Here is a 17,104-nt window from a genome sequence, read left to right on the forward strand (position 1 = left end):
AATTCATTTCTAGTTGACTATTATTTAATGTTTGATTAATATATTTTGCTTCTAGAATATATACGTCCAACTATGGCTTATTATCCTCTTCATCTTCTATGTTGAAAAGTCCACTGTCTGGTTGAGATGGAGTTGCTTCTTCAACAAAAATGTCAGCATCTTCAACAGCATCTTGGTCAAATTCACCACCTTCAAAATCTTCATTGAAATCACCAAATAAATCGTCTTCTTCTTCAATATTCGGCACGTGAACGTAATCTCTCCTTCCGACGTTCCGACGGAATAGTCTCTTGGTGATTCTCCCAAGTATTACTTGGCGCGCCTTAACAATAGTCTTGACACCCGCAATGACAACGGCTAAACCATAAACCCCACCTCTAACAACAGAGTTAACAACCACATCAACATTATTTTCTTCAATGGGGTGGAATCCATCTTCTCCTGCATCGTCATCCAATCGAATTTGACCCAATTGCTTGAACCCTCCATTTCGACGGATACCCTTATCATATACAAACCACACAGCAAAGAGGAATACCAGTAAGGGAACTAAAATCAAAAATCCAATCTTACCACCAGTGATTTCTCTACCATGATGTTGATTAAATTCCTTCTCCTTCCCAGGACATGCTTCAACGTCCCAACTGGCATAGTTCTTACCCCCAACGCAAGTAGAGAGTGGGATTTTTCTGTATCCTGTAGGTTTGAAATACTCAAAGGCATTGTCCTTCTCACACATTTCCTTCTTACGGTCAGCTGGAGTTAACCCCTGGACCAACTTACAGGTGTTGTCAATGTCTCTGTAATAATTGAAATCACATTCAAAGTCACGACGGGTACAAGAACAGTTTCTGACCACTTTAAAACCCTCCTTCAATGGTGCACTACCAATAAAACAATCATTATGTCCAACAGCACGACGCAAGTATTTAGCTTCATGACCAAATAAACAATTGTCGCTGGATTCAGGATGAACAGGAGTCCAGAAATCAAAATCATCATTATATGGGTTATCCAAATCAAGAGTACATTGACGAGTGTGAATACCACTGAAATCAATGGAATATGCCAAGGTGGATTTACCTTCACCGTGACGAGCAAATATCAAAAACTTACGAGATGAATCTGAAGGAACAGTTGCCAAATCAAGTATTTCAACTTTATCTTCGGTGAATTGATAATCATTCCATGTATTACCTTCATCCAATGAGTAATGAAGTACATTTGTTTCTTCATGACCATTCACCAATACTAAAATTGTACCTCTATCACCATATTCCCACATATATTCTCCCCTTTTAATTTCCTTCCAAGTAAGTCCGGCATCGGTTGAAATATAAGTATTGGCTTGATCTTTACCTTCTAATTTTGGTCCCACATTCCCAATTCCTATAAAAACCCCAACGGCTGATGAAGATCCAAAAGTATCTCTAAAATCAGCTCTTTCGGTGTATCCATGCAAATGTAAAGCACATTCACGAAGTGGTTTGCCAATACAGCTGTACTTTTTACCTTCAGAGTCAACAGAAGGAGGAGGTAAAAGTGACCATTCTGCACCATCATTATGGGAAATTAAGGTTTGTAAGTTCTTACTTTCACCACTCCGTGATTCAACAATATTAGCAAATAAAACCCCTTCCAAACTTTCAACTCGTTCATAATCAACATACCCAATACTATTCCGATTAACATTATCCAAGACCATAACATACAGGGTACCATTGGAATTTGATTTTAAAATACTCCCGACTTCATTATAAGTAGTCACATGTAAAAAAATGGATTTAGTAACAGAATCCAAAATTGTATACCCCATTTGCATGTTGGCTTGCTGATGCCGAGGGAAATCAGCATCAGCAAACGTTGAACCATCCACTGTAACTTTGGCCTTTAAAGAGTGCCTATCCTGTTCAACAAGTGCAACTACCACGTAATTACCCGTTACACCAAATCCAGTGATATAGTCATAAACGGTTTCACCATGTTCAAAATAATCAACACTGGAAACAAGTGCCTTTTTATTGGTTGACTTATTAATCCCAGTACAATACATCATATCAGGATTAGCGGGGGATTCAAAATGAGATCCAACAAACTCACAATCAAAAACGTCTTTGGCCATCTCAATAAATGTTTCACCTCCATCTTGAGTTAAATAAGCAGTGTAATCACAGTTTTGACCAAGAACATTACAATTTTCACTACCATACCAAATGAAAGTAGTGGAATTTGTGTTATGAAAACTAAGTGTTTTGATAACACTTGCAGGTTTCGTTGGTACTTGCTTTTCAACAAATGAATTCCCAGCATCGAAGGAGACGTAAATAACTGGCTTGGGTGTAACCAAGATAACCTGTCCTGGAACATAACCAATATATATGGCCATAACTTCTTCTCCAGTGTTAAGACGTTTAAATGTAGTACCACCATCATGAGAAATATGACACACATTATCATCTGTTCTTGCTATTACGTTATCGGTATTAATCCCGTCTGCTTGTTCAAGATAAAAATATTGAAGCATTTTTCCTTGTAACTTTGTTAGTACTGTTTGAATTGGAGAGTTGGAACCTCCATTATTGTTATCACCACCATTCTTGCCATTTTTATAATCAGAACAAACAAATTTTTCATTGGTAACCAATTTTTTGGCAATTGTTTCCGAGTTCTTACAAGAATCTCCAGTTATCAATCTCATATTATCGGAGGTGAAATCTTTTGCACCGGTCAGTAAGCAATATTCTTGAATTCTTGCTGGATCAGGAATACAATTCCCATCCTCACCAAGTTTAAACATTTCGGTACATTCAAAGTCTTGTCCTGTACATTCACATGCTTCTTCATTGATTTTAACATCTTCATAAAGTTTCTTAACCAAACATTGAGCGTCTTGCTTTCTTCTACTGAACTTTTCAACACGTCCATAGATACACAATGGTTTCCCATCAGGTAAGACATTTCTCACATAAACTTCTTCCATATCGTCATCTCCACATTTTTTCCCATCAAATGCTTCATTGAAATCCATACTATAGAACCCAAGCAGAAGTCCATCCCCTACTCCTAAAAGTCCTGTCATAAAAAACTTGGTCGATGTCCCATCAATGGTAGTAATCAAAGAAATTGGATACGATGGGTTTTCAAAAGTAGCAGAATGGAAGGCTTTCCCCTGGTCCAATGAATAATAAAACATATTGGTAGGTGCCATATTCTTTTGATAATATGGAACAGCAACAATAATATTCCCTTGATCACCAAAGGAGAAAATACACATGGTATCAATAGCTTTGGTCCATGAAACACCACCATCTCTGGAAATATAAGTTTGCTGTTCGCCTGAAAGTACAGATACTAAGCCTTTACCAATATTCCCAACACCCATAATTATACCCGGAGCAGGCCCAGTAACAAAAGTCCCTTCACCAGAATATTGCTGAATTGCGGATAAATGTAATGAACAATCTTTAGATCTCATACAAGATTCATCATTGATTTTTAAAGGGTCCCAATGGTACCCATCATCAAATGAAATCACACTGTGCATTAATTCCTCACCATCTGCTAAGGAATCTTTATTGACAATATTAGCAAACCAAACACCTTCGATATTTTCTACTCTTGCCAATGAGTTCATTTCCACATCATCCAAAACTTTACGGAACTTCAACCCCGTAGAATCAGAAGCATACAATGTAGCAGTAACCAAACCATAACCTACTGCGGGTCTTGTAGCGTAGTTTGCAACAGTGAGGAAGATTGACAGTTTAGAGGATTTTTGAAACATTATAACTCCAGAAACAACATTGACACTTAAGTTGGTTTCTTTATAGTTTATACCATCAACAGAAACATACAATGTGACTGAAGATTTAGCATTGAATCTGTCATTTTGAACAAGAACAGCAATAAATTGTTCTTCCACCCGTAAATCAATGATTGGTTTAACTTGGGTGTTTTTAGCACTCTTTAAACTATCAGAGACTATTTTGGAAGTTTTGAAGAAATCATCAGACCAGTGGATTTCAGATTCCATCACATGATCAAAGGAATTCTTCTTATCGACCGAACATACGATGGAAGATTCCTTACCAATGGTCGATTCTTTGTTACCTCTGGTAAACCGACAGAAAGTGGCATCTTCTAAGGGGAGCATTTGAGGATCACTCTTAAATGCATCTGTAGTAGCAAAGAAATGATGCAGACAATGCCTGCCACCACGTCCCTTGCAAACAGTTGTTTCAAAGAGGACGTACTCTGGCTTAACGGCATTACTAATAATAGAGGGATAGGCATGTATGTTATCCATATGGGGGATTTTGAAAGCTTTCCAAGATTTCCCTTGATCAAAGGTAACATATTGGCTTTCTGATTTGGTGAACACATAAGCTCTCTTCTTATCAAACTCATCCATCCGGAAATCAAGCACGACCGCATCATTGAACGCCTTTACTTCTTCAAAGGTAACCCCGTCATCTTGTGAGAACTTCAATTTACCTTCCTGAAGGATCAAGATATTGGGTGTATCATCAAAGTAGGCTATAGCGTTCTCACGGTGGCCACCTTGAGAAAAGGAGACTTTGGGAGTGAAAGCTTGCGTCAAGGACACAAGCACCACTAACCATATTGTCAAGTTTGGAAACACGTTCCACATGTTGACGTATCACAGACTTTGGCTAGAAGAAGATAGTATCAAATGCCACCGGCCTAAGTTTGACGTCAGATCTATTCGCGCTCAAAATACTACAGGAAGGACCAGCCTCGTACTGGCAAGCACTGTTTAGTATGGCAGTGTGCAGAACAGTGTACAGTAGGATCAGTAGTTCAACAGTATCAACAGTAGTAAGCAGTACCTTGTAGATGTATACGGTGTATGAATACAGTGGTACAGCAGTATACAGAGTAGCAGTAAGTAGTATTACATTCGTTGTATACAGTGGTATTATATGCTTATTATATATGCACCTTATTAAGAAATAACCCTATATCTCTGGACTTTGTCACCTGGAACGTACACATTTCATTGGTGTCACTATTATATTTGGAAAGATTGCAAGTATAGAATCTCATATGGTCAAAATAATCACCATACATAGCTGGAACCCGAATTATACATTGTTTCCCTGTAACATGAAGAATATCATAGGGCACAGATTCTCCTATTATCCCATTATATTTTCGAAGACCACCCAGAATCATTGATTGAAATATAAGATAATCAAATTTGATAGGAACTTGAAGTTCATTATCGGAAAGTCGACTAAATAGTCAGTACTTGAGCTTAGCTGGAAGTTGGTTAAAGTTGAAGTTGAGCTAAAACTCGTTTATTTCACACATACATTTCTATGAGAAAGTATTCCCATTCTGATTTGGGTAGCCAGAAAGTCTCCACATTCTTAGTTTCTTCCATTGGTATTATTTCCAACCCATCTCATATTTGATTTGAAGTTTATGTTTCTTGTAGTTACCCTTTTGATCTCTCCCCTGCACACTAGTCATCTTGTCAAATAGTGACGTTTGAAGTTAAGTCGTGCCTTTATGACAGGGGAAGAAACCAGTACCAGAATACGGATTCTCCTTGTTAGTTCTGGTAGAATCATAGACATATTTAAAAGCTGGTGGCCAAGGATGAGGATGAAGATGAGGACGAGCCGTAAAAAGAGGTAACATGTGAGACGTATTCTCAAGATTAGTACGGATATAGCCGTCCTGCCCAATGTATGTAAGTTCCCAACCAGATCCAAATCTCCAAATAGGTGGTGGACTAAATGTGCGATTGATCTGTGGATTCTCTCTCCCGATGTAGACTGCGCCTTCTGGTACTATGTCGTTATGCTTCAACTTGATCACCCTAGCTCGTGGAGGCACTGGTCTAAATGATGGTGTGCGATGTTGATAAAGAGTGGGGGCTCTTATGTTGGGACCATTGTAGCCTGTTACAATGAACGGGTTGATATACATTGGATCTAAGCAGTTTGTATCATCAAGTTGATGGCCATTATGAATCTTGTAATTGCCTTGGTGTTGAGCATTGAGTTTACCGCCAACACGAGATAAACCACTGTTTGCAGCCAAGACCCTGATCACCAGTTTTATGTTTTTGTTCGAAATGACGCGGTCTGAATTCAACGCCATGATCTCGCCTTCAGTATACACTATTTTCATTCTTGCTACTATTGTTTAAAGTGGGATTAGTGCTAATCTAATGAAGTACATAAACTATACTATTATATACGTGTGTGTGGATAGGGCACCGCAAGTCATTTTTGGTGCGACATTTTCGCATCCCAGAAATAATGTCTAAACATCCATCCGAGTGTTAGCACGGCTGGTATCAGAGTATACGCACCGGTAGTAGTAGCAGTAGTAGTAGGAGTTACTGCTTTATTATGTCTGAATGGGAAGAGGCATACGCCGAGGATGGCAGCGTATATTATTACAATGTTCGGACTCAAGAGACTTCTTGGGAGAAACCAATAGGCCAGAATAGTGCCAGTGAATGGTCTGTGTTTAAGACTGATGATGGAAGAGAATATTATTATAATGAAAAAACACAAGAAACCACATGGAGTCCACCACCTGGGATAAATTTCAGCACTGCTGTTGTGGAATCAGAGAAGGAAAAGTCTGAATCATCACCAGCATCCACAAGTATCATCAAAGAATCGAAATCCAAGAGTCAATTGGATGAACGGTTGGAATCGGAAAGAGTACTTGAAAGTAGTATAGTCAATCCACCGCAGTTTGAATCTGTTGAAGATGCTGAAGATGCATTCAAAAAGATCTTACAAGATAGTGAAGTGGATTCTACTTGGTCATTCCAGAAAGTCATGTCTACATTTATCACCAATCCAACGTATTGGGCTATCAATGATCCACTCCGAAGACAACAATTGTATGATGAATATCTCCTTTCCAGAATTCAACAAGAAGCGGAGAATCGAAACAAGGTGGTGGAAAAGTTAGAGGAAAACTTTATACAAGAGTTGAAGAAATATCAACAAGCTGGTAAACTTAATGATAAAACAAGATGGGTTACCATTAAGGATTTATTGATTAGAGATGATAATCCTATTTTTAAGCTTTCTGTTCTTTCTGATAACCAGGTAGTTAAAATCTTTATTGATTTTAGAAACAAGTTGAGATCAGAACGAAATAAAAGTATACAAGAAGATAGAAAGCAAGCATTGTTTGAATTGGAAACATATCTTATGGATATGAAACCAGCATACATTACAAATAGTAGAGATTGGAATGAATTATATGGCAGTTTAACGGAAGATCCACGTTTCCAAGCCAATAAGCATTTCAGTATACTTTCAAAAGCTGATATTCTTGAGTTATATCAAACTTGTTTATATCCCCAGGAGATCAAGAAACTCAAAGATCAAATCCACCAAATCGATAAGGCCAATAAAAGAAGAGATCGTAAGGCAAGACACCAGTTTTCTGATTTACTAAACACTTTGGATATCAAGAGTACCACAACATTTCAAGATGTGTACAGTAAAATTGAGGATCATGATTGTTTTATTGAATTGTGTGGTAGAAGGGGTTCTACTCCTATGGAACTCTTTTGGGATATTCTTGATGAGAAGGAGCAATCCATAAAGTTGAAGAAGGATTTGATAAACACGGCTATCACGGATTATTGCAAGAAGTCACCAACAGTTGACATCACCTTGCACAAGATATTTTCGTCCTATGAGATATTCCATAATACCATCCTACAAATCAAAGACGAGAGACTTTCGTCGTTTAATCTTGGGATTAACGATGAAAGTCTACATGAAGTTTTCACTGGTCTTCGTATTGAATTCTTGGCCCAACAGGAAAAGAGACTTCAATCTTTCAACAAGAAACTAGCCCACGTGATCCAGGAATGTGCTAGACAGTTAAGTTTCACATACACCAACATTGCATGCATTGCTATAGTAAATGAAGAAGGGACAGAGTCTGAGTCACAAAAGGTCTTCATCCAACGAACTGAGCCTTCTGATGGAACAACAGTTTATACACTACAAGTGGCTTCGATTGGAGATGAAGTGACCGAGGAATTGAAACAATTGAAAGAATTAAGAAGTTTGGTATCGCTAATCAATGACTTTTATTCTGATAATGAAACAAGCGAGCCAATAATTAAAGACAGTATTAATAAAGTGTTGGTGGAATTGGCAGCTGTTCTTACGTCACAAGAAAGCAAGAAACGACCAAGAGAAGAAGAAGAAATCAGCAATGAACTTAAGAAGACCAAACGTGAATTGGTTACAGGGAAGCCAGTATTAATGAATTACTAATATATATCAACTTATATTTAATAAAGAATACAAGGAAACCGTTTATATAGTCACATTCATGAACCGGATCACTCCATATAAACCATCCAAACCGCGCTACCATGGCAAGTAGTGTGCGGCTCAGGTTACTGCGGAAGTTCGGGTCTGGTGTAATGACATACCTAAATCGTTCTGGGTACCACCACCTCTAAACACTAGCACTAAAACACTAATACAATTACAGATATAAATATATATATATAATGGTATGTGGATATTATAAAATGACTACTCCATTCAGACTGACACTTTTATACTGACACAAATTGAACTAGTCTCAATCTTTAAAGCCATATTTGACAGCTGTGCGAGCTTCATTAACAGCAGCCATATGTTTAGAAGACTTCTCGTCCCAATTGGTGGAAAGACACAACATACCTGAAATCGAAGTAGACAATGGCCATAACCCTGAATTAATCTTGAATCCCATGGTAATTGCTAGAAACGAAAACGAAAAGATCTTGATTGAAGCATCCGTTAATTCAGTTAGAATATCCATTAAAATCAAACAAGCAGATGAAATCGAACAAATATTGGTCCATAAGTTTACCAGATTCTTAGAGGCAAGAGCTGAAAACTTCTTCATCTTAAGAAGAGTCCCACTTAAGGGCTACGATATTTCCTTCTTGGTAACCAATTTCCATACGGAAGAAATGTTAAAGAGTAAACTTGTGGATTTTATTATCGAGTTCATGGAAGATGTTGATAAGGAAATCAGTGAAATGAAGTTATTCTTAAATGCAAGAGCCAGAGTTATTGCCGAAGCGTATCTCATCCCATTCGATTAAGTCTATATATGAATATATCACTTAGTACAACTTATTACAACTGTTATCAACTTATATTGTTATTATTTACCATTTTGTAAAGACCGTACATCTGAATTATTATCATCATTTTGTGGAACGTTGGGCGTAGCCTGCTGAACATTAGGTGATCTAACCATAACAGGACTATTTCCTTTCGATCCATTGGACATCACAGGTCTCTGTTGTTTGATGATCTCCTTTGGTGATAGCCCTTGAGATGATTGTGGGGAATTCACAACAAATTGGCCTCCTCTGGATATAGTATTGGAATTGGGCACAAATGGTGGCACTTGGGAAAATGATGGGGATGAAAAGTTTTGTGGGGAATAAGGTGATCCAACATTCTGACCTCGACCACCTCCTTGAGTAGAATTCATTCTTCTTTGTCCGGCTTGTAATGGACGATTAGGATAGACTCCAGGACTATTCTTATTACTGCCATCATTGGCCATCATAGGTGAAGATACTGCCTTCTGTGGGTGCTGTTGTTGCTGCTGCTGCTGCTGTTGCTGTTGTTGTCGATTCAATTGCGACTGCTGTCCCTGGAGTTGCTGCAATTGAGGGTTTTGAGCTTGATTGCCTTGTGAAACACCACCACTAGATCTACCTTGAGAACGGTTTCTGTAATCAACAGTAGGAACTATTGGTAAAACCATAGGCAAATCAATACTATCATTAAGTAAACCAGGGATACGATTAAGTATTATATCCAACTCATGTAATGCTTCACCAGCATGTTCAAAGCCCTTGGATGATATTCTTAAAATCCACCTATAGTTGAATATTTGATCTTTATAAAAGTCACTTTCCTCTTTTGACGTCGATGAGATAAACAAAAGAGCTGCAAAGGTACCGATTAAAGTAAAATTAGATGCAGCTGATGAATGCCAAAATGAATGTATATGTTCAGGTTTCAAATCCTTAACAAATTCAATCGAAGCTATTAATCTTGTTCTCGCTGCTGTACGACAAACCCTTACCTTTGCCTCAAGTGGAGGATTGTTTTGTTGACTTTGTTGATAAATAACTGTTACAATTTTCCTGTGTAACGTTAGTTCAGTTGCAAAGTATGCCAATTGTAAATACCCATTAGAGCATAACTTTCGGGGTTGCATTGAGTTCATCAGAAGTTCTTCAGGTAATGTTTGATACCAATTTCGTAATCTTAATTGAAGAGGCTTTGCTATCATTAAAACTTGATCAAGATCAACAATTTCTTGCATTGCTTTCATGGAATAAAATCCATTCAAGATATCAGATAATATCGTTGTCAATTGAATCAAATTCATAAATATCTTCTTACCATTATCGATATCAGATGATCCTTCTTTAAGATCACCATCACCATGCTTCTCAGGAAAATCCTCCTCAATTAATGGCACAACTACCCAATTATTCTCATTAATATGAGATGGTCTACCATTCTTAAGTGATAGCCATTTATCCTCCATATATGCAGCCCACGCTAGCCTCTTTCTTAATCCCCGCTCCCATTTTGGCAACTTCCATTTGTTACAATCCATGCCTAACCCCAATTCCTCTGCTAATGCTAATACTTGAGCTCCTAATACCCAATCGCTATAATCTGAGTTCCCTATTGAATTGTACAGTACATTGGGAGTACTTCCAGGTAAATTTCCAAACTGTGACATATTCGCAGCGCTATCTTTAGCTTGAATAATATGCTTACATTGTAATAATAATAAGCCTGCTTGGACAGCACTTAACTTAGGACGCTTTAATATCTCAAGTAAATAATTATTCAATCCAATCTTTAGAATTAACTCAACATTAGGCTTTGGGAATCGATTTAACTGAGGATCATAATCCCACCATTGAATAGCTAAAACATAAACTGCAGCTAATAAAGGAGCACTAAATTCTCTGTGTGTTCTGGAATATTTCTCAAGGAAAACTTTCTTGTGTAAAATGGGATATGATGGATGAATTATTCGAAAGTACAAGTCTATAAGTATTTGACCATGAGGAGCAATAAACTTTTCTATTGTATCCACATCATTGGACATTGTTTGATATGATTCCGCAGATTGATCGTCTTTAAGAATAAACTGCACTCGATCACTGACCTTTCTTAAAGAAATTGTATTACTAAGATTCACTTGCTCGATCTTTGAGTTATTGCTTTGATTATTCTGCAGTTGGTATTGGGCTTCAATTATGAGATTAAGCAAGTTAATATCATACATGTAAGATGTGGGACCCACATAAAATGATGATCGCGGGAATTGTAATGAAAGCGTCTTCTTTAGTAAGGAATTGTTCATTGAGGAATAATCTTGAACTGGATGAATATCTCTTATAGGAACATTAGGAACAACTTCATTATTAATTATGTTGAAATTTGGATCTGTTAAATTTGTTAATTTACTTTCTTTGTCATTGAACTTCCCTCTTTTATTCTGTTGTGCAAAGCTCCCAGCTTCATCAATTTTACGCTTCGGAACGCCAGGTTGATCAAGAAATGTACAAGAAATGGACTTTGCTTCACATTGAACACAATTTTCCGAACTAGGAGCTAATACACATTTTATCTTTCTTCTTCTGCAATGATCACAAGGTCGCCTTTGCTTTGTCGATGTTTTGGAAACGGGTGCTTTCTTATCATCGGCCCTCTTTTGTCTTGATTTAGGATCAGCTTTTAATTGTAGCAATGTTGGGTTGGCCATTGACCCTAGCGAAGGGTTTTGTGAATTACTATTATCAAATTGCTGATGATTGGATGAAGTTTGGGGAGTTAAAGTGTTCTCGTTTAATGACAGTTTTGACTCTGTTAAATCTTGATTGCCAATAGTGGTATGGTCTAAACTTCTGGCATCGAATTGAGCCAACGCATTGGAGAAGCTGATGGGGTCAACAAGATTCAAATCTCCTGCACCACTAAAGTCCATACCATACAACAATTCATTATTAGCATCACCCACGAGTCCAGCAGTCCAAGTAGGATCAAGGTAATTTGAAGGTGAGGTGGGATTAAGATCACTATTTCGACGACCCATGGGAGGTTGTGAACCTGAGTGAGACATTCCACCACCGGCAGTACTAGTCAGCATGTTTCCGTTGTCGCCTGACCCATTATCGTTTACGTCTGCCAAGTTTTCTGATCCCATGCTCATCATCATGTTTTTATTCGAACCTTTATCCATGCTCTTCTCACGGTTACGACCATTACTATTGTTAATGTTGGCGGAGTTTTTGTATTGTTCTTCAGAGTCCATATAGTGATTGCCTGCTTTGGGAGTGGTTTGGGCCGAAGATGAATAAGAAGCTTGTTGTATTCGCAGCTGATGCAGAAGTAATTGTTGTTGCTGGTGGCGTTGTGGACTTGTCTGTTGATTTTGCTGCAGTTGTTGTTGTTGTTGTTGTTGCAACAGTTGTTGTTGTTGTTGATTCTGTTGCTGTCTAGCCATAGAATCCTGTCCCAAAGAGGAGTTGTGGCTGTTCTGGTTCATCCTCAGTTAACCCTGGTTCTAACCAGTAAGAGAATTTCCAGTTGGGATCACACTTTGTATTAGATAAGGCGATGGAGCTTTCTTTAACACTCTTCTCCTTGATTTTCCTGGGTTGGTACGCTCTGCGCGAAAGTAGTGTCGTACCCAATAATGAAAATGTCAGCAAAACAAGATGGTAGTGGAGTTTATATGAGTTCAAGGTCGATGAGGTTATACTTAGTGTGGAATAGTGCCAATGTATATGATATGATTGTAGTAGGTATAAGATGATTGAGATAACCCAGGATTATATAGAATAGTCGAAAAGGTGATGGAACAAGCAGTGGAAAGCCCTTTGTATTTGTCTATAGTGTGTTTTAGTTCCACCTTTGTTGTTGTCCACCTCAAAGAATTAAAAGGTATGATAAGAATAAAGGCACTTGGTAGACACTTATGTTTTACGTAAATGGTATAGACAAAAACAGTACTCCTACTGGATCAGACATTTAAAGGAGTGCGTTTCAAGAAGATTTAGTTCTTGATATGATCATTGTAAGTAAGCCTCGACCTTTGTCTTATACTGCAGGAATGTAACGTAACATCCGGGGTCTGGTGGGGAGACCTCTTATATGAGTATTATTTACTTTAATGAAAACCACTTACGTGATGATGACAGATAGAAGCTATATTTTATTGTTACTATTTTATTATACTTCATCCCATGTACTTTATGATGCATCTCTCATGAAAATTATTTATAAACCCTTTATCATATATGTTGATCAAATCATCTATACTTTGAACTAATTTGAGTTCTGGATGGACTTCATCTTCATGAAACAATATGTCCTCATTCTCTAAACTTATATAGACGTACTTCCCTTTATAAGTGGCCCTCTCAAGGTAAATTTTGTTCCCAAGTGAAGTGTATTTCCCCACAACTTGATATAAAAGCTTCAACTCTACCAAATACTCAATGTTACTCCATTTATCTAGTTCATTGGTCGTCACTCCAAGATATATGTACCTCATATGTAGCCCAGTGAAAAGAACCGTGATAACCCAAAATATCACACATAAAATAACAAGTATCCCTGTCAACTTATTGGTATCTGTAGTAGCCACTATCAACTGCCACCATCCATTGGAGTAATGATTTACTTCCTTCCAGTTACTTAAAGTTAAAATACACACATATCCTCCATAGAAGAAAAGTGCAATATTAGCTCCTAGAAACCCAAGAAAGTATTTGTAATTGTAATACCCAGCACAATTATTCAACCAAATACAATGATGGTCAAACAACATAAAGCACTTGTTGCACACCCCACAATGTTTTGATCTGGCAGGTTTGGTTAACTTACAGGTGGAGCATACGGCATTGGGGAAAAATATAAGTTCATTGGGTTTGAAGTGACCAACTGCTTTCACTACATTTGTTGAGTTAACGGTACCAGGATCTGAATAAATCGTTAACAACGTGATAATGTAGATCAGTGGGATTATAACAATATGAATTAATTGATGAAACCACGAATATCTGATGGATATTGGTAACTCCTTCCAAGTTAGCCTAAAATACTGCACTACGCAATAAGATACCACTGTAACATAAAGTAAGGGAACAGACCATTGACCCAACCATATTGCCACTTTAAAACCTTTGGAGTTCCTGTTCAGGTGAAATAGTTGATATATTCGTGAAAAAACAGTTAAGAGGCCCTGTCTAACTCTGGAAATAACCGTATTTTTGAAATTTGGACTTCCACCAAAAATAAATATAGCACTTAAGGCCCCAAATAGAGCAATGAATGCAAATAGAATCACCATATAGATCAAATGAATTAACTGTTTAATGAAGTTAACACTGTTCCCATGAAATCAGTGCGCCGAAATCTGCAGGCTTGGAGTCAGCCGGTTTAATGATTTTCCGGAAATAGGCCCCATACTAGGCAATTCTATGGATATGGAATATACTGAAAACATGTGTTTGGTTAAGGCAAACAACTATGGATAAATTGTCCTAAAATTTAGGGTTAATGCGTTTAAAGCCTTGGGAGAAGCTCAGAATGCAATACATTTTACATAAGAAATGGCAGCCTTAATATACTAGAGTAGCGACTTACCTAGTGCACATAACAATTTAAATTAGGTGAAGTTATATCTAGCCAAATCACTGGCCCTAATTATCAGTGACAGTAACGATCAGTGACAGTAACCACCACTGGCCTTAACGTTAAGGATACAGGATATCTGTAGTCGATAAGTTTGAGCCACTATAAGTGAGATTTTTGAGGAGATAACACGGCTAACAGTGAATCTTAAAACGTGAACGTGATTCATACTACGCCCTAATTCATTTTTCACTTACGATTATAAGCATTTTTTAACGTGATGCAATATGGTAAATGTATAAGATAACACGCGTCAAAAAATCAGTATGAATTATGTGGTCTTACGACTCTTAATTCTAGAGCTTGAAATATAATTTCCAAGACGTGTTTGTACATTCTATAGTTCACGTGTTCCGATATGAATTAAGGCGTCCGTATGCAACTTTGGGGCTTTTGCATATGATGTTTCCTGTCACAAGGCTGAATAGCGATGTCATATATCCTAGCTGGGGAGTGTCCGAAATTTGGTATGGAACGACGCAAAAATACCTGTACAACACTACCCTAGAGCAAAGAAATCAAGGTGAAGAAGCCAAAATTTATAAAAGTAAAGAATTTGGTTGCTAAGTAAACCTAAACAAAAACCTCTTGTCCATAGCATATACTATCTCAGAAACATTTAAAAGTAACTCTTCATGATCCTATAATTGTGAGAGTACTTGTTGAAAATTATTTAGTAGTTGTTACCTTCTTTCAGTTTGACATGGCTACCACATTACAGGAGTATCTTGACTTGGAAATAGATACTCTCCAAGAGCTTCTATCGTCAATACCCTTTAAACCATCTGCTGAAGATACTATTGGGACGCCTACATTGGGAGGAATTAGTTTGAATACGCAACCTTCCATTATAGATGATGACTCTTTAGGTCAACTTCCTCTGGATTCTAATGGCACAGGGAATTCTAATTCCAATAAACATGAGGAGACTATTTTCATGAATCTATATAAATTAAGAAGGGATGAGTTGGTTAATATATTAAACAATAGCGAGAATACATTAGGAATCGATAGTAATAAAATGTTGAAGTTGGGTATATCATTTGGAAACTTGATAAAGAACAGCCAAATTGACGAACGGCCGGGAACTAGGGTAATTAGTCAACCCTCAGGAATTACAGCAAATACTAGCAATGATGGAAATACATTTATGAACAGAATTCAAAGTTTGAATGACGGAAATGGTTCAGCAACAACCTTAGGTGGGGGAGAACAGGACCCAGCTCCTGAGATTGATAATCCATTCATGTCAAAGCCACCAGTTTCATCACAACCTGTACAAAATAGAAGCACGCTTCAACAGACTGTGCAACAGGTTAAGTTCCTTAGAAACTTGCTTACACTATTGAAAAACTTTGATGTTGGTTCATCTTCTCTGTACAACAAGAGAAGTAGCCACAACCCTCATAATACCAATAATAATAACCATAATAATAATAACCATAATAATAATAATCACAATGCTAATGGGTCTGCTGGCGGGCACAGGGGTGTTTCAAGTTCGAGTGTACTAAGTGGGAATTCGGCAAACAACAACACCGCCAATGGAGGTTACCGCAGAGGTAGTGATATGTACAATTATGACAGTCAGAATGAGTACAGTGGAACCTCAAGTGACTGTCATTCAGGAATTGGAGGGAATCCAATGTATAATCGAGATAGTGCGAATTATGGTGTACCAACTGGTTCAGCTAGCATCAATGGCAGTACACATACAGGTGGATTGGCAACATCTTCAGTAGTTTCGTCAAGTCCTATCAAATTGACAAGTAAGCAATTGCTAATTGAGAAGTTGGAAATTAATATAAACTTGGATTTGCTATTTATTTATCAAGTGCTATTCAAATTGATCTTAAGAATATATGAGATCATGAAACAAGGTATTCTTCAACATCAAATACCAACTCTTGGAAATCTGGAGCGAGGTACTTTGAATGGATCAGATACAGTGAAGCCACCATCATCTCTGATAAGCGATTTCAACTTTTCGATGAATATCACCATGAATCATACACTGACTACTACCAATGATTCAAGCTCTATTTTCTCATCCAATAGTGCTGCATCCAGTGATTCCAGTTCTCTATGTACCCCAGATGAATATGTTAGACTTATAAAACAAGTGACTGATAGAATATCATTCGGAATAATAGGTCCCTTTGTCAATATCATCGTGTCGGAAATTGTTGAGCCAAATATAAACCAGGGGTTCCATGATGTTATGGTTAGTTTATAAACTTATATATAAAGGCTGTATCATTAATAATTCATTATACTCTATTTATGTATACTTCTTTTCTCACGCATAAATCCATTCAGCAATATGACCCCATATTAAA

The 17,104-nt window shown here is 37.5% G+C and overlaps 5 protein-coding genes across 5 annotated transcripts; 3 read left to right on the top strand and 2 right to left on the bottom strand.

Moving 5' to 3' along the window:
* Positions 1-70: 70 nt before the first annotated feature.
* On the bottom strand, positions 71-5,496 carry PEP1 (type I sorting receptor; the record flags this gene model as incomplete). Its single annotated transcript, XM_043193929.1, has 2 exons — positions 71-4,614; positions 5,490-5,496. The coding sequence occupies 2 exons, from the start codon at positions 5,494-5,496 to the stop codon at positions 71-73; spliced, it is 4,551 nt and encodes a 1,516-aa protein (XP_043050981.1).
* An 890-nt stretch (positions 5,497-6,386) lies between these two features.
* Positions 6,387-8,294, top strand: KQ657_003198 (uncharacterized protein; the record flags this gene model as incomplete). The annotated part of the gene is made up of 1 exon (XM_043193930.1): positions 6,387-8,294. One exon carries the CDS (start codon positions 6,387-6,389, stop codon positions 8,292-8,294), a length of 1,908 nt encoding a protein of 635 aa, XP_043050982.1.
* Positions 8,295-8,536: 242 nt separating this feature from the next.
* ARC19 (Arc19p) lies at positions 8,537-9,121 on the top strand (the record flags this gene model as incomplete). The annotated part of the gene is made up of 2 exons (XM_043193931.1): positions 8,537-8,539; positions 8,609-9,121. 2 exons carry the CDS (start codon positions 8,537-8,539, stop codon positions 9,119-9,121), a joined length of 516 nt encoding a protein of 171 aa, XP_043050983.1.
* A 62-nt stretch (positions 9,122-9,183) lies between these two features.
* On the bottom strand, positions 9,184-14,236 carry DAL81 (Dal81p; the record flags this gene model as incomplete). The annotated part of the gene is made up of 2 exons (XM_043193932.1): positions 9,184-12,598; positions 14,229-14,236. 2 exons carry the CDS (start codon positions 14,234-14,236, stop codon positions 9,184-9,186), a joined length of 3,423 nt encoding a protein of 1,140 aa, XP_043050984.1.
* A 1,232-nt stretch (positions 14,237-15,468) lies between these two features.
* On the top strand, positions 15,469-17,001 carry KQ657_003201 (uncharacterized protein; the record flags this gene model as incomplete). The annotated part of the gene is made up of 1 exon (XM_043193933.1): positions 15,469-17,001. The coding sequence occupies one exon, from the start codon at positions 15,469-15,471 to the stop codon at positions 16,999-17,001; it is 1,533 nt and encodes a 510-aa protein (XP_043050985.1).
* Between the last annotated feature and the right edge of the window lie 103 nt (positions 17,002-17,104).

This window comes from Scheffersomyces spartinae (genome assembly GCF_019049425.1).
Source record: "Scheffersomyces spartinae strain ARV_011 chromosome Unknown scaffold_3, whole genome shotgun sequence".
NCBI lineage: Eukaryota > Fungi > Ascomycota > Pichiomycetes > Serinales > Debaryomycetaceae > Lizanozyma > Lizanozyma spartinae.